Raw genomic sequence first — 18,436 nt, 5'->3', positions numbered from 1 at the left:
TGGGAGCCCTTCGCTTTGGACAGCCACCGAGCCTGCAGCTGCTGCGTGTATGACACAGCTGTAGGGAGAGGTGCAAGTGCTGTGGGCACCCGACCCCTCATGCTGGTACCCAGGAGGTGCCCCCACAGTCCTCAGGGCTGCAGTACCTGCAGAGCTCATCCTGCCAGACAGCAGCAGCAAATCAACCGCAACAACGCAATGGGAATACAGGCTCAGGGGCTTCAGCGAGCCCAGGTCGTTATAAGGGTCTTGATCGCACCTGAAATGCTGAGCATGTGCTTCAATTGCTGCTTAACTGCTGTGCTGGGGCTTCAGTCCAGCCAGTACTGGTCCTCATACCGCCTCGAGGAGTTCCACAGAGCATTAGCCAGCCCCGTACATCTGTTCAGCCATTCTTGCACTTCCAGCTCTCTCACATTGCCTTTTCCCCAACACTTCGCTGTGCACATCCTGGGCTATGTGCCTGGCATGCTGTCCTGCACGGCCAGGGGTCCAGAAGCTCCAATTTCTCCAAAGGCTCCTTCCTTCAGGGCCTGGGACTGGCAGTGGTCACAGCAACCCTCACCCGAGGTACTGCCTACAGCTGGAAGCCAGTGCTTAGAGAAAGAGGGGTTTAATGAGTGTCTGACCTACAGCTCTGGTCTTTATCAGCATCTTTATGCCTCCTCAAGGGCAGTGACACGGCCACAGACAAGTCCTTCTTCTTTAAAAGGACACTAAAGACAGTGTCTCACATCTCAAACTCCTCTGTGGTCCTCAGACCCTCCTTTAACATGCAGGAGCTTAGAGGCTGGGAGCTGGTCTCTAATGCCGCACAGCTGGGGAGCCACGTGAGTCCGATCCTGCTGCCAGAGCCAGGCACAGGGCAGCAGGAGCCACCGGCAGCCGCTGGGACCTGCCATCCCCTAAAGGCATCACCTGTTGCTTCAGGTTTTGTCTCTTCCCATAGGGTGACAGGGAACGGTGGTATCTTGCTGCGTGAGAAAGTAGCAGCAGATGCTGACATGTTTCTGTTTCAGCTCCTGGCTTTGGCAGCAGACCTGAGTGGGCAAGGCCACCCCTGTTCTCCACAGCCTGTTCTAGATGGATGTTGCTGCATAAACCCAACATGCTTTTGAGTGTTAAGCACATCACTGATTACATAGAATTCATGTGGAAGTCAGCTCAACGGGACACGAAGTGGATGGATCCATGGCTCTGGAAGCAGCATCCTTGCAGGTCTGGCAGGGTGATACTGGTGTTCAGGCTGGAGAGGGACATGGGTACTCTGCAGCTGGGCAGGGGAAGGGGAAGGAGGAGGAGACAGTCAAAAGCAGCTTAGGTGCAACAGGCTTCTGCCTGAGCTCTGCCTGCACCCACCTGGGGGCACACCCCGGGCAAGGGTCAAGGTGGGCACACAGGAGGGTGACGTGGTCTTTAGCCTTGTACCCTGACCTGCAGAGTCCTCCTCGTCAGGGCTAAGCCCCCTGGGTGTGAGCCACCATGGCCAACAGGCCCCAGAACAGAGCACTGGTCTTGCTGCCAAACCATGGGGAGGGAAAGGCAGCAGGGGAGCCTGTGGCTGTCCTCTCATGGCAGGCAGCTTGCTGCCATGGGAGCAGCATCGGGCACCCGGCTCTTGGTGCTTGGCAGAACGGGTTCACGGTCCTGTCAGGCCACAGGGGTTACAGCAGCTGCTCTGTTCCTGAGGCAGAGCTCTGGTGCTGTGCAGTCTAAAGGTCATTCTGCTCTGCCCCTTCCTGTGAGCTCAGGAGGGCTGTACCCTTCCTGGCTCCAGCCAGGAGAGCTTCATCCACGCAGGCAGGCTGGGGGAGCTGAGGTCTGCCCTCACCAGCCCCTTCCCCATCAGCCAAAGTGTAGTCCCCATGTCCCTCCCCTGTGTGGAGGAGCTCAAGCGAGTGGAGGCTGACTGGTGATAAAACCTCAGTGCGTGGGAACAGTTAAACCCTTCTCACAGAATACACAGTTAAAGGTGGCTGCAGCCTGTGAGGATGAACATGCCTTTGTAGTTTCAATTCACATTTCAAAGCACATCTTTATGGGGTTGGTAACCTTAAACATCATATTAAAAAAGCCAAAACTTTGTTTTAGTTCAGAATCTATGCACTGGTCCACAAATGCCTGAGATGAGATGGGGAAGGTACAGGGGTAGCGCTGGGGAAGGAACCATAGCTCAAAGGGAAGAGAGCTGAGGATGACTGGCAGATGAGGCTCTATTTCTTTCTGCCATCTCTGATAAAATCCAGCTGTAGTGAAGCCGACAGGGAATGTCCCAGTACTTTGGACAAACCCTGAAAGATGCAGAGACATCTGGTCTCCCCTAGCAGCAGCCCCAGCCCCAGGTAGGAGGAGAAGGCTGGGAGGTAGCACAGGGCTGAGCCGGGAAAGCAGCCGGTGTTTCAACACAGCTTTCTTCTCTCTTTCATTCTTATTTTATACACCAACATGCAGCTGCTGCCAGATTTTTCTACTAAATACGACTTTTGTTGGGCAAATTACATTAGGATGGATGCCACAGGTATCCATTAAGGTTTATTTATCGTGATACTGTTTGGATCTCACACTTATAAATAACTTATGTTACGGCTTTTGTTTGTAGAAATGTAACTTACATATTTTATTATGCTTTCTGTAAACCTCAAAAAGAATATTGTCAAAGCACCTCTTAACAGCAGCCTAAACTACGGTACATAAAATCTACACTAACATTATTTTTTAATATGGCAAGGAAGTGTGTTATCCCTCTACAGTTTGAAAGGTTTGCTGTCATCATAAACTCGTGCTACAATAAAACATTAACAAGTCTAAGGAATTATTCTGTAAGGTGTGCATATGCTGGGGGATGAGTTTGTTCAAAGCCGCCTTATGCAGGCAGGGCAAGGTAATAAAACTGTTTCCCCTGGAAAGCTGCTCCAGTGCAGTGGTGAAGGCTGCTTTGGGGTGGTTTGCTCTTCCCTGTAGGGGGGCAGACACTTACCTGACATTTAGCAGTTGGTGCTTTTCACTGTGATGATATAAAATGCATTTTGGGGAGAATCAGACCTGTTCTACAGTCATAGAACCCTAATATTTTGGGTTGAAGGGACCTTACTGCTCATCCAGTTCCAACCCCCTGCCACAGGCTGGGACACCTTCCACTAGACTGTATTGTTCAAGGTTCCCATCAGTCTCCTGCAATGAGATCACTCCAGGTCTGAGTGGTGTCTCCTTTCTGATGCTTCCCACTCCCTTGTTTCCACTTTTTTTTCCTCCTTAAAAGAAGAAATAAAATTCCATCCCCTCTTAAGGCAATTATGTCTTTTTAAAAACCACATAAGGCATTACACGTGCTCTGTAAACACGAGGCAATTCTGGGCTGTACCCACTTTGACAGCGCCCTTTTCAAAAGCCAACAGTAAAGACTCTCAACAAAGAATCTGGAGCCATAAACCACACTATTTGCTATACTATCCATTTCCTAACCTAAAAGGAAGTATATTTATATGACCAGCTACTCTAAATAAAATCCTGTTGTCAATTGTTAACCAAGGTTGAAACGCTGTTTAAACACATGTCTTAAGTTTGCCCAGTTTAAAAGATGCTCTTTAGAATCTCACTTGTAAGTTATAACAAGGGATGTGTCAAAGCGGAATTTTCAGAAAAGTACTTGAGTGCTCCGGGGAGTCAGTAGCCATGTATTAAAGCAAGCCCTAAAATCTGAATGCCAAGTTATGGGGACACAGGTCTCCTTTACAATATGCCAAGCTTCAGCTCTAATTTAACCAGGAAACGGGCCGGTGTGTGAGCACACACTGACAGTATGCACCCATTACTTATTTCCACTATTGGGCAAAGAAAGTGGAGTCACAGAACCCATCAGCTTTCATCTGAGCCTGCAATACCAACACACAGAGCTGTGGGGCTGCGTCAGGGCTCCTCCATCAGAACTGCCATTAGGCATGCAGCACTGGTGGGCACCGTGGGCGAGGGGCATGGAGAAACCTTTCCCCAAGCCCCAGGCCACCCCGAGACGTGCACATGCGTTCCTGAGATCGGGTTTGCAGCTTTTAAAATCCCATTTGGCAGCACAAATCCCAAGGAAAGTTAATGACCACACTAATCCGTACGTGCTCGATGTGTTGATAAGGATCATCCAGTGCCCGCACAGTTTCCAACTCTTGGCATACAGCATCAGACCGCATGTAGGAACACTCCAAATCTGCAGCTTTTGAATAACCTCAATTGATTATTTTCTCCTGGCAATCAGAGCCTCTGGCTGCAGATTAAATACTTTCTCCAGCTGAGCTTAAAAGTAAACAGAAAACTGCCCGACAGTATTATTTCCTTTCAGATTTAGATCCTCCAACTTCAAAATGTGCAGGGAAGTAATGGTTGCAAATTAAAAAACTGGAAGAAGGCAGGAAGAAATACTGATAGGAACTTCTCCTCCCTGCTGACCACCATTAGAAATCCCCATTCTTATCTAAACAGTGGGGAAATATTACTAAAAGCATGAAAAACACATTACATCATTATTTACATAAGAAAAAACAGTAAGAAAACCCCAACCCAAATCAAACCCAATACCAAGAGTTTGCAATGGCACCTAACACCTTTTCTACTATGTGAACTTAGTGCTTACATAGTTCAGATTTTTGGTAGATCTTGCTTCCATTCATTTGGGTGTTTCTGCAGCTCACACGGTGCCTCCTGCCCACTGTGGACCACACTGATGGTTCCCACAGACCAGGGTGGTGAGTTCCAGTGTGAGTGTTGGACTGGGGAGAGCTTTTGTTCTGCTACATGCCGAACTTAATCCCCTGAGAGGTGGAGAGAAAGCTGCTGAAGTTGCTGTTTCAGATGCTCAAATTCATCTTTATTGTGCCACATGCCGCTGACACATGGGCTCTGTAGACACATAGTCTCTGTAACTATCTGCTTGTAGTGGTGGATATATTTTATTCTTTTTAAACAGTGTTTTAACAACTTTGTTTTCTTCTGTGTTTACACTCTCAGTTTTCTTGCTACACTTTTAGCCTAAAATGCTCATTCTTAGTCTTCTACATTATTGTCCACACTGTCATTAACCATGTTGAAAAGAAATATATAACATTTTGTAAAAAAATAGTAAATTTTATTATTTCAAAGAACTATCATGTAAAATTCACACTGGCTTTCATTTCATTTTCAAACAAATATGACCTCAGAGTGAGCTGGGGAGTTTTTAACTGATAAGATATTATTTACGATTATGTGTAGAGCCGAGAATCATTAACTGATACAAGCTTAGAAGGAATGCATATTTCTTTTGTTCTTTGGTTAAGTATTGTTTCTACACTGTTCCATAAAGATAAAATAACAGGATAATAGATTTTGATAACAAAGGCTGAAAATGTTCTTCAAACTAAGTTTTTCCAACATTTTCACTGTTATAAATCCTTACATTTAGGCCAGAGATACAAAAAGGCAGAAGACATCTTAAAAAAATAGTTTTCACAAGGGTCAAAAATCTATCTAACAATGTCACTGGGTCCCCAAACGTTCAGGGTTGGTTTGTTAGTCAGTGCTCTGTTCCCACAGTCATTGTCAACTCATCATATCTAAAGTGCTGGGATCCAAGGCCCCTTCAGTGCGCAGGGCTTCAGCCATGTCTCTGCAAAAGACTGACATATTCCGAGCGAACCTGGGAAAAGGAAAACCCAAATGTTTGATTACAGGAGACCTGATACTGTGAGAGATTAATTTCAAAAATCAGTAAAAAGAAAAATAATAATGGAAATCTGAAACGAAAAAAAGAACAGAGGAAAACTCACAAACAGAATCACTAGGTGTCCTCAAAACCAGTCCTATAAAGTACCAATGAACATGTAAACATGGATGGGCAGTATTAGAAACTCAGCCCACCATGTGTGAAAATGTGAAACATTTTAAAAGTCAGCTGTGAAATAAATGCAACAAGAAACCTTTCCATCTCCTGTGGCTTGGAACATGTCCCTTCTCCCAAACCTCCAGCAACGGTCTCTTTGGGCCATCAAGGCCAGGCTTTCTCCACCTACCTTCCTCCCTTGTGAGTGGTGTCAGAGTTCAACCTGTCTCTCTGTGAAACGCGGTACCAGCAGTCATCTGGCATAGAATGAACTCACAAAAATACTCCCTAACAGTTCTCTAGTGGCAAGGTGCAGGATGTGGAGTCTGTCTGGTGGCCATCACATCCAGGACTGTGTGTCAACTCTGACTTAGCTTGTGTGACAGCCCGAATCTGATCTACTCCCTTGGCCTATCTTCATCTGAAACAAGGAGTTTAATTGCCATTTACCACATCTCATGTATGCATTTAAAGAATCAAAACCAACCCAAAACCACATCAAAACAAGATTTACAAAGCCGGACCCTGGCATTTGTGATACATTTACAATGTATTGCACCCTGAGTTTAGGGCTTTTCAAATGTTCTTTTGTTTGTTGCCTCAATGCTCTTCACTTTAACTGTGTCAGACTTTGCTGGCTCACTATACTGAAGCTAATAAAGCTTCCCCTAGAACAGCTCCTTAGGGCTCCTTCTTGCAGAGGAATCTGTGGACAGGTGCTTGGAAAACTGATGGGATCTCAGCAAAGGTCTGTGCAGGACCAGGAGTAATAACCCTTCCTGCCTGCCTCCACTGCACTGCACTGGATGGGTACATCTAGCACTGTGGCAAACTGGGGCATGCTGTGGAAATACAGGATGCCATTAGGAGTTTATTCTGTTCATAATTTTTTACGTTTGTGCTTATTTCCTTACTAATGGAAATTGATTTCTGCTCAATTTTAAATAATCACAGTTAAAAGAAGCCTCCTGTTCCACAGGATAGATCTGAGAAGGATTACAAATCAAGAGCTGAAAACAGAAAAGCCATCATATTAACTCATGCTGCTTGTTGGGGAAGTGATGGCTTAAAAGTCTTCCCAAGTTAGACAGGCGGATGCTACTGAGACAGACGAGCTGCTTGTTCAACTGAATCATCCCTATCCAACACCTGCACCCATTCCTCCCTGCCTGCACTCCTACAAAAGCTCTCCGAGAGCTTCTGCACCACTGCCTATGTGAAAGGACTCCACAGTGCTTTGACGTGAAAATCCCCTTTCAATCCATGGATATTTGAATCTAGCATTTGCCAAATCTAGTATCTGCTGGCAGCCCAAGAGATGGAAGCCTCTGTCCATGCCATGAACAGGGAGAGCACAGGGAGCTGGATTCAGCCTGTTCAGCCTGGAGAAGAGAAGGCTCTGAGGAGACCTTACAGCAGCTCCAGTGCCTAAAGGGGCCAACAAGAAAGCTGGAGAGGGGCTTTTGACAAGGGGCCTGTAGGGACAGGACAAGGGGGAATGGCTTTAACCTGCCAGAGAGGAGATAGAGATGAGCTCTGAGGCAGAAGTTCTTCCCTGTGGGGGTGCTGAGGCGCTGGCACAGGGTGCCCAGAGAAGCTGTGGCTGCCCCATCCCTGGCAGTGTTCAAGGCCAGGCTGGACACAGGCGCTTGGAGCAACCTGCTCTAGTGGAAGGTGTCCCTGCCTGTGGCAGAGGTTGGAGCTGGATGAGCTTTAAGGTCCCTTCCAATCCAAAAACCTCTATGATTCTATAATTCCCCATCCCTCCTGTATGCCTGGAGGTGATGAGGGCGCTCAGTCTTCTGCCCATGCAGCTTCCTGACCCCCAGCTCGGCCAGGCAGTGATCCCCTCTCTGTCCTTCATACCTGCAGTTCTCAGAACAGGGCAGCTCAGAGAAAATGCACATCATTTCTGTTTTTCTCAGAAAGCAGTGTTATCTTAAGGACTCCTTGCCTTCAATAAATATAAATAGTTATGGAACTAAGAAGCTAGTTATAAGAATGACTTTTACTCAGTTTTTAATTTTTAAATCCTGAAGGACTGTCAAGACAAATGAATCTCCTTGGCATTTACAGCTCTAAGGTCAGACTACATCCTACAGCCTGCCATGGTCAGCTCAGTTTTTCTTTGTTTTAATAGGCATTGTCCTCCTTCCCAGTGGCTTTCTTCCGTTTCCCCAGGTTTTCTGCTGATCCAGAACACAAGTTACACACAAAGTCTGTCTGAATTATTAGTGCTGTAGATATGATCTTTGTGCTTCTCTGGGTTTGCTTCCAAATTTCCCTGTCTCTGGCACCATCCACACTCAGGCCATAAGGAACTTGTACCTTTAGTACCAGAATTTAATATGAAAATGAAACAAAAATGTGGAGACCATAATTAATGCAAAACTATTTGAGAATTAAACAAGCTCAACATAATTTTAACACCAACAAACAGAAGTAGTCAGAGAAATAAAATCACTAAATGGTTTTAGCCATTTAACCCCTTTCCAGTTTCTTTCAAGCTTCCCAGGAAGCTCCACAGGCTGGATTTTTGTGTCTCTATACTTTCAAAGTTTGCTTTGGTTGAATAATGCACTTGAAGAAAAAATGCAGCTAGCTAGTAACAAAATGTTAGTGTGACCATTAAATGCAGAAAACCTCGCCACTGCTTTCATGAATTTTTCTATTCCATTTTTCAAATAAGGGCAAGATTGGGTGGATTTGTAATTCATGTTAAAAAAATATTAAAGAATTCCTTGCCTCATTTATCTGCGTATCCCTTCTCATCTTGTCACTTCACAGGCGGCTGCTTGACCCCAACAGCAGCAAGAAAAAGCCATGTCAGAGCAACAGCACTGACAGAGGCTGAAGCAAGTATTTTATCAGAGGGGTTTAAGGTTGGAAAAAGGAAGCTTTGAGTCTCACCTGCTGAAATGAGGCAGTTTGTTCCCAAGTGAAAAAGCAGCAGCTGCAGCGTGGCAAACCTTGACTTTCAGATTACATTAGGAAATACGTTTCTGACCAAGAAAATTCATAATTATCAAATGTTCAGGCTCTAACTGTTAAGTCTAGGGATGAATTCTCTGATAGGGTATTATGCTTCTTTCAAAAGGAACTATAGTTTATGGCTATCTGGAATACTTCCTATATTTTTTCCAGTTATATTTCCCATTTGCTTTCTATTTTTTTCAATTTACTTACCTGTCTCTGTTCTTTACCAAAATGTTATGCTCAACTCCTTCCATAAGATTCCTGAAGCACTGGTCAAGGACTTCCTGTTTGCTGTCAGGCTGGCTGGTTATCAAGGTTGCCCTCAGCTCACTGAAGTACTGTGATAGCAAGGCAGAGAATACTAAAAATGAGGTTTGGAAATGTAAACCCGAAGTTAATCACCTACACCTGGAGCACTCTTGAGCAAGTGTTTTGTATGTTTTCATCTGGGAGAGGAGTCTGGCAGGCAGCACACAGAGCTCTATCTGAACTTGGTTTCAGATTCTGCCTTCCTGGACTGCACCCGCAGTGAATCAGTTGTGTATCATGACTGGAGTTCAGTGGTACTGAGTGACATGCCAATTTGCCAGTTGGTGTTGGCCACCTAACCAGTTCTAACACAGAAAGCCACCTAAGAGAGGCGGCAGAAACATCCTTGACCACTTTTCAAGTCTTTCAGAATGGTGCAAATTTGTATACTTTGCTGCGGGCTCTAATTGCTTCAGTGCTGTGACAAGGCAGACTCACCTTCATTTCTTTAGAAGCTAAGTAATCTATATGATTTTTTTATATTACTATTCCCATCATATAGTGGCAGATCTATAGACAGTTAAAATAGAACTTTTTATCACCTCAGGAAAATTTTGGTTTAGTCTAGAAATATGGAGCAGGAGGGGACCTCTAGTGTTATCCACTACCCTACTACTACAGCCAAGCAAGTCATATAATCCTGTTTAGTCTTTATTATATTGGCTGTGTCAGTCAAAATCTTATGGCCTTGGGCGTAAGCACATCCATGGTATAAGCACTGATACAGACAATTATTCAGAAGAGAATGAACCATTCTGATGAAGCTGTGCCCAAGTACCTGGCAAAGTTTCTGAGCAGTCTGATATTGCAGTCAAGAGGAATATTGCTGGTATTTCCCAAATTTCAAGTGTATAACAAGATAGCTTGCTAAAAGTAGGCTGAAAAACAGTTTTTTGCATGCAAAATTTAGTAGACATTTGAAGTTAATGTAACTTGTAGGGTGTCACAGAGTGTCAGAAAGTGCAAAAGTCTGGGATTAGTTTGACAGATTTTTCTAAAACAGTTAACAGGTTTAAACCTGTTTAAACCTTAAATAAATCTCAAATTAAACACGTCTTTTCCATCAAAATTACAGCGTTTCTGTACACACAAAACGATACGGGATAACAGAAGGAAGTGTAGTAAAACCGTAACACTAATGCTAAACCCTGACAACTCAACAGGATTATAGGAAGTGTTTGCTTTAATGTCTGCTTGGCAAATCACTTGCCCTCAAACCCGTTCCTTTCAAACCAGAAACATCCTGTATTATGCATCTTTGCTGACCACTGCAGCAGTACTGGAAGTGAAGGCAGCAGCTGATCAAATGGCTGGGTCCCAAACTACTTAGGAACTCAAAACTGAAAATCACCTGGGGGCTGGTGTAAAAGATGAAATATCTGCCTGCAACAAGCACATTACCAGAAGGCGACAAATGCAGAGTTCAGTGTAGAGAAGGCCACAAGCCCAAGACCTTGTCCAGTGTCCACAAGTTGTTTTTAGGCAAGAGGCATTCCAAGAACAACTTCTGTCAACCTGATAATAGAAAGTATTAACATCAATCTCTGCCTACCATTAATGACTACAGTATCCCATGGCATCACCGTTTCAACACAGGGGAGCTGTTCTGAGCCCTGGGGTTTCTAGGGCTTCTCTGCAGTAACATCACTTTTTCCTGTACATGCGAGTGCCTGTGTTCTTTGGTTGAAGGACAATAGCAAGGAGACATGGTTGCTACATTATTGAATGCAGAGTGCTTTTTGTGCCAACCTCTTGCACTTAGGATTTGAACTTGCCGCTGCACTTCAGTGCAGAAACAACATCAGGAGCCATGTGCAACCATCCCATTTCATACTAAGCTGATGCTATCTCAAAAGGTTTAGCATTGTTTTACATTGGACTCTTGAGTATGATTCCCATTTTGGCATAATGAGCCCTAGTAGCACAAGCTAAGAGTATAAATCCCATTTTTTGTGTGTCCCCAAGTAAACTTGATGCCTTCCCTTTGAGACGAATTACAGGCAAAGAAGATCTCATTAACACAAAAGAGGAAGAGAACAAGCAGTAAAACATGGTAAACGTATGTCTGCTACCTCAAGAACTGTAGAGGCAGAGACCCTACCTGAAATTAAGGAACCCATTTCCAATAAATGAACCAGCTGTGCACTGAAATGAGCCAAAAAACGATGACTTTTACTGCCATATAGAAGTACGTGTCCTACTTCTTCTGAACATGAAATAAATAACCTTGATGCAAAAGGGGCAATACAAATATTGTAAATCCTATTTCCTGTTCTCCACCCTTCCAGAAGAAATGTAAGACTTGTTCATAAGTAAAGGTGCTTGTACATATCCATGTCTGCTAAGCGAAACACATAATCATTAGAACTAGTCTAATTTCAGTAAAAAGAATATTCCGCCAGTCACAAATTTATTCCTTATGATTTACAGCTCCGTGGTTTTATCTTCAAGTGAAATATTTAATTTCTTCTTATACTGAAGCATCAAAACCACATAATTAATATGTAGTCAGGCTAATACTTACATGCTATAAATCAGAAGCATTATATAAACAAAAGTGTCGTCTTGAACAAGATTGGGAATGCACAAAACTACTTATTTCCCACTTTTATAATGATGCAGTGACTCAGAGCAGATAGAAAATGATTAGTTTTCCTTCCAAAGTAGGAAATATTGCTTCCATCTGTAAAGTATAATATTGTGATGTCATAAAGTTTTCCTAAACACTGAATTTGCCCTTATTCCCTCTCAATCATTTTAAAAGAACTGCTCTCTCTTATAGAGCTTGGATTTAAATCACAATAACACACCAAGAAGATGAATGACAGTGCTGTTGGATATGGCTAAAATTGGATCCTTCAGTACAGGTGAATGATGAGACAGCGCTTCTTTTCTTGATATATTTTCTTCTTCTATTAGTTTCCTTCCATAGCTGGGATTTCAGTTTGAATTTTAATGTATGCGGTTGGTGCTAATCTTAGTGTCTTATTTTTTTCCAGCGCCTTCTTATTGTATAGACAATTCATTCTCCAAAGCAGTAATACACTGAGGCTTGTGACTGCCCAAGAGATAAGGCAATTGAGAATAAAGTTAGAGCTGGCTCTGAAGTACGGTGCATACAACAGGTCAGGATCTTCACAAACAATGCCTTGCCATACAAAAAATGCACACATTTAGATCAACTCGCATTCATTTACTCAGATGGTTTCCATTTCAGACAATATTGTCTCTATTAAGTCACCAGGGAAACATGATGGGTATATCCAAATTCATAGCTTCAGATTTTATTGAAAGGGCAAATTGCAGAGTATTTCCTGGTTTACAGAATCTGCCACAGATGCACGCACTCCAAATTGCAATCAATGCGAGTACTTAAGTGTAAGCACTCAGATAAGAGCCCCCAAAGCTGGCTATTCCTGTGAAACCTTTCAGAAAAAGAAATTGGTTAACTCTTTTTCTAGGAAGCAATTTTTCTGATGTGATTTCCACAGAGTTCTTGTTTCATATTTCTATCTAAAAGCCTGATGAGCTTGCATAACTCCTATTCCTGCTTAATTCTGGAAAAGTGAAGACAAAATTTATTAGAGAAAGGTTAATGATGTACTTGCATGATCTAAGGTTGGGTGTAAAAATTGGGGTAGAGGTTTGAGAGGATTCTTCATGAAAATGAAGCCACTCAGCCTCTGTGAGCTAACCTGTGAAATACTTAGTACATGACCTGAACCCTGCTCTTCACTCCTATTGTGAGCGTAACGGAGCACGACCCCAAAGAAAGAGATGGGGGATCTGAATCAGGGCAACAGGCAGCTTTGTTCTTCGTGCAATAACTATTTCAGCAATTTGGGCATGTGAAGAGGGAATTTGGTGGCATCTCTTAAATACTCACTTTCTCATTGAGAAGTGTAAGTCCAACCAGTGGTCTTGACACAGACCATTGATTTCTACAGTCTTCAGAAATGATGGTGTTCATTAGGATGGACATCATCTGAAAGAAAATACAGTTTACATGAATATGGATACTGTTGTTACACTATATGATGTGTTCACAAGGAAAAATTAATGAAACCTTTATGAACCATACTGAAATCCCTGAGATTTCATGTATGAGCATGGTTTTATGAAAGTAATTCTTCCAAACAAATATTTCCATAACCAAATCTACCAGGTAAAGAAAATTAAAGGCAACTAATACCAGAGCTCAGCTCCAAAGAAAAAAATGAAGTTTAAACAAATATGAATTGAGGTTTAGAGCTGTATTAATTTAAAGTACAGGCTTTCACTTTACGACAGGGACTTGCCCCCCTGTCACACTACTTCTAGGAGAGCAATACACGTGCAACCGGTAATCATAGAATCATAGAACAGTCAGGGTTGGAAAGGACCCCAATCTGTATTAGTTTCAGATTAATCCCTAGTTGGTCTTCAAGATTCTGTTTTTCTTACATCACATCCACCTTTCTTCGTGTGTGAACACTGCAAAGAAGTTGAAGGGAACATTCTGATGAAGGCAATCATGATTACAGCAAAAAGTCTATAAATCTACACCATTTCCATCACAGTTACAAATCCAGCCTCTGATTTTAGACATTTTACTTTACTTCCATGACTGACTTTACAGAGCTCTATAGAAGGGATAAAGCCATTTCATCAACTTTATAAAACACTGAGATCTATAATCTCATACAATTAACTTCTATTGGCACCCAAACAGAAGCTATGTAATTCACTTTGCTTGTTGGCTGGCACGTCACCAGAGCCTTCAGCTAACGCCACACGGAGTATGCTACCTCTGAGGCCTCTACACCTCTGGTGTGCGTAAGCTCGGAAGGGTAGGACTTATTTTAGGGATTGGCACAACTTTTGTACAAAGAAATTACAAAGTAACTATAGAATCCATTTAAAGATAAAATGCTCTAAGGTATCCTTGAGATACGTTAGTCCAAAATGCCAAAGGCTACAACATATATGAACCTAAAAACATTACTCAGAGATTAAACAGAGTGAAAATTTGTAAAGTGTCACCAGGAAATAGTTTGACTCACATTTATAAAATATCTGCACCCTAAAACCAAACATAGAGGAAGTAGAAAATCATTAAATCCTTTCTTCTAGGCCAATGAGTAACTATGAGCAGGGTCTCCAGAGAGCTGCCACACTGCAAACTAGCCTGTAATAACTGACCAAGGCGAAGTCAAACAGCATGTTTCACTAAATGAAAAAGATGAATCCTAGCACTACAAATCACCTGGAACAGAGATACCCACAAATCATTCAAGCTTTCAGGTTAGGAACATGTGGTGTGGTGTGGGAACAGCCAATTCTTCACCTGACTTCACAGCTTATAGATCAGACAAACTATATTCTATTACTTATAGGACAAAACCAATTCTATAGGGCCTTGGAACGAATGCAAACATCTCAAAAACCTCTGCATGAGCAGTAATAGGGGCTCGATTTCCAAGCACGAAGAATAATTTCAATTTCTTATAATTCAAACATCGCTAGGTTTTAATTTCCGTAGCTTGTACTAAAGCTGGCTATTAGGACTAAAGCATTATTAAAAGTAATTCAACAAACTCACTCAAGCTGTGATTTAGACAGAGCACCACGACTGACATATCCGTGTTTCTTAGAGAAAGTGCTGTGCATGTAGAGAGACTTTCAGTGTGATGCTTAATTGAAAAAGGGCATGCTCAGGGAAAAGCTCACAACTGATCCAGAGGGAAAGTTTCATTTCTTCAAACTCCAGCTTTATCAAACAATTCCTGAGGTTGGACGGGGCCTGGAGCAACCTGCTCTAGTGGAAGGTGTCCCTGCTGTGGCAGGGGTTGGAACTGGATGAGCGTTAAGGTCCCTTCCAACCCAAACCAGTCTGGGATTCTATGATTCTAGGATATATATGCCCTCTTTTGTTGCTCTCCCAAGTTGTTTAGGTCATGAAGAAACTGCAATTCTTTAAGTTTCTCAGGAAGGCTCTGAAATAATGTGCCACCTATCTGCTGATGCACAGTTACATATATTTGTATTTATGATGGCAACATGTTACAGAAATAACTATGATTTTCTGAAGATGAGATCTTGCCCCATGATATCCACAAACAGGGAGATGGATGCACTCCAGAGCAACCCTGCTTGCTCCCAGGCCACCAGGTGGACCCAGGTAAATGAGCAAGCACCCAGCAGCCAACAGCAGCAGCCCTGTCTGCATTTTTATGCAATTTCTTTTGAGAAATGCAGAGCTTTTCCCAGATGTTAGTTAGCTTCAAAGTGTGCCACTGAGATACATCAGCTTTGCCACTGCATTTTATATAGAGTGGCTGATCGAAGACAAAGTCTGTCTGCAAAGCCACCTTGACAGAGACTGAGCTTGGGGCACCCCTCAGCTTCCTCAGCATATTCCAGCCAACAGCCTTGGTCCTGCTGTTGCTAGAGACCTGCAGTGCCTTGTACCAGGTTACAGCAGAAGCTGGTTCAGGTGACTTAAATGTATTCAGCATGCAGGTGTGAGAGGGAAACTTGTACTGTGGTACACCCTCCTTGCTCCACCTTTGCCAGAAGCCTCATCATCTAATTGGAGATCACGAACCAACTCAATGTCAACATCAAGCATAGAGCACAGCAGCAGAATTGATCACAAATACACATTTTTTGGTTTCTAGGTGGAAAATACCCTACTCTGCTACAGTTTGCTTCAGGAAAATGACTCCTCAGATCCTGCCACAGCCCCACTGCAGCGCAGCAGCCAGGGCAGCTGCCTGGGGCAGGCTCAGTCTTCATGATGATACGGGCAGAAAACAAGATCTCAAGGGGGAAAAAAGAGACATCAAAAAGGAAGGGATGGCGAAACAGATAATCTATTTTCTACTTAGTTCAAAACAGCAACCTTGCCTCTGTTCTCTTATCTTAAACATAGAGCATCACTTTACCTGGTTCAATAATATTTCTCCTGACACAGTTGTTCTTTACAAAAGGAACTATTGACAGAACAGGCAAGAATAAAGAACTGTTCTTCCAATAAATTAATTCTTTAGAGCTTCTCCTCCTCCAGAACCTCTTTCTTTCTTAGGTAGAGGAGGAAAATGTTGGTCAAGATAACCATCATTATGAAAACTTTTTTCTAAAGGAAGCTGGAGAAGAAGCTGCCTTTCCATCAAAAAGGCTTTTTTTGCTGCTCCATGTTATCACTAGAGAGCACTTGTATCATTGCAGGTTCTGTAACTCATTTCTTTCTCCCGTATGTTGGGATGAGTATTTTATTCTGCTGCAACTAATCACATGTTAACATGAAGAATATTGTATTAACACCAGATACAGCAGTATGTATTCCTTTACAGAGGATTTAGAATGGTCAAGAACATGCACAGCTTTTAACCAAGCACTTGGCTGGTAAATAAACACTCATTTGTTCACTGGGATCTGAAAAATATTCAGATTTTTTTGTTGTTTAGCATATGAAATTTGGTAGGTTTTTATAGCTCCAGCTTCAGACAGTTCACTCGTAATTTAGGAGCTATGATTACTAATTTAAATGTCCTTTGGAATTCTCAGTTCTTTCAGCGTCAAATTCTTCCTATATCAATAAATGGATTGTCATTTACTAGTAATACCAGGAAGATTTAACTGCTCCAAGATTATTAAACACCTTAAATTTTAATCTGTTGTTTTAAAATATTTATTTTACCAGAAAGCCTAACTTTCAGATTGATTTTTTTTCATGTTCAAAGCTGAAATTTCCAGATGAAGTAAGAAACTAAAGCCTTTATCATGGAAGTGTGAACCAGCCCCTAATTCCCGAATTAAAAATATTCAACTGTCAGAAACAGAAAATCAGTTGAGATCTGCAGTATGTAAGAGATTAAGAATCAGTTGTCTTGTACCCCTGCATTTACGTGAGACCAACAAAGAGCTTTAAACAAGTTGTGGAGCAGCACCTTTCCTTCTGGACACCCTCTCCCAGGGTATCTTTAGGGGAGAAGGAGTTGTGGAAGGGGAGAGGGAGGTCAGGAGGGAGAAAAAAGGCATCAGACAGGAAACACAGGCAGTCCAGGAAACTGGCTACCACAACCACAGAGCTCTTCTCAACAACCTCTCTGCTCTGAGCCTTCTAAGCCACCCTCAGACCAAGCCTGTACAGGCTAGATTCCTGTTCACAGAATCCAGCATTTCACCCTATTTATGTACTTCCACTATATATAATTAAAAATTAATAACTAAAATGTCATGATTCAACAGCTGAAGCTTAAAATTGTAAGGGACCCAATCTGAGATCTCCATTTGCAATAGTTCAATTGGGTCTGGCCTTTTTGTTTCCTTTTATGAAAAATTATGGTATAAATGGCTGAAAAAACCCCAGTCCTGGTGTCAGGACAAGACATGTGGGTGAGACACTGCATACCATGAGCTAGTATATGCCTTAAGCTGATGGACTGAAATATGATTTAAGTGCATCTTTTATAGGGTATTCCTATCAGTTACATGCTATGTCCTGTTGGGAGAGGCTTTTCTCCTGATGTTCAGAAGGGATGGAAAAGGGATGGCATTGCATATGAAAAAGGAACAGTTACAGGTAGCATGGAGCTTGGCTTTTCCCTGGATATGTCTTTAGAACTGGCCAAAGGGCTGAGTATGGGAGAGTCACCTGAAATACATCCAAATCATGAGCCAGCAGAAAGAACAGTAAAATAAGATTGTACTAACTTAGGTCAAACCCAATTTTTTATCTGAAAGAGAAACAGGAACATACTCATAGGATACATCAAAGATGATGGCTTAATTCTGAAGTCAAGCACCTCAATGTGCCTGCTGTATTCACTACACCTGGACCACTGCAATGTTCCATTTTTTCCTTGTTAAAATAAACTCTTGTATGTTAGTAGCACAAGAACATAGACTAGTAGTGCAAAGTGTACTCTTCAAACCGAAAGCTTACCTTCATCCTTTCCTACCTTTAGCCAGTTGTGAAATACCTTTAAAGCAACTGACAGGATCTCAAAGCAGATGTCTGTGCTACAAGAGGGAATACCCGCAGCACAGCTGGGACACAGGCATCAGCGATACCTGCACATGAGGTGGTCACAAGACGATTCTGCCCTACACTAGCATGTTTCAGACAGGAATTTTAGTACCTTCCCTCTTACTTGAGGGTGTATTCTAAAATGACAAACACATTTTCAAATTACAGTTGCATCTGAATTTTTATGTGAAGGACTATAACACAGCCTCACCTATCAGAACTGGGTCCCTCTATCCTAAGGGAGACCATGCTCCTGGGTGAGCTGGCATCCATCAGGGATGGAGAAGAGCTGC

At 42.7% G+C, this 18,436-nt stretch overlaps 1 protein-coding gene across 1 annotated transcript in view; it reads right to left on the bottom strand.

The window, feature by feature from the left end:
* Positions 1-5,565: 5,565 nt before the first annotated feature.
* Positions 5,566-18,436, bottom strand: part of LOC104412039 (ran-binding protein 17-like) — an 84,678-nt gene continuing 71,807 nt past the window's right edge. Inside the window, 3 exon segments of the mRNA XM_010022632.1 lie at positions 5,566-5,662; positions 9,032-9,159; positions 13,017-13,115. Of these exon segments, the coding sequence (XP_010020934.1) occupies positions 5,566-5,662; positions 9,032-9,159; positions 13,017-13,115 (324 nt within the window).

This window comes from Nestor notabilis, unplaced genomic scaffold (genome assembly GCF_000696875.1).
Source record: "Nestor notabilis isolate BGI_N333 unplaced genomic scaffold, ASM69687v1 scaffold5079, whole genome shotgun sequence".
NCBI classification, from domain to species: domain Eukaryota; kingdom Metazoa; phylum Chordata; class Aves; order Psittaciformes; family Psittacidae; genus Nestor; species Nestor notabilis.
This window is presented reverse-complemented; position numbering and strand designations above follow the sequence as displayed.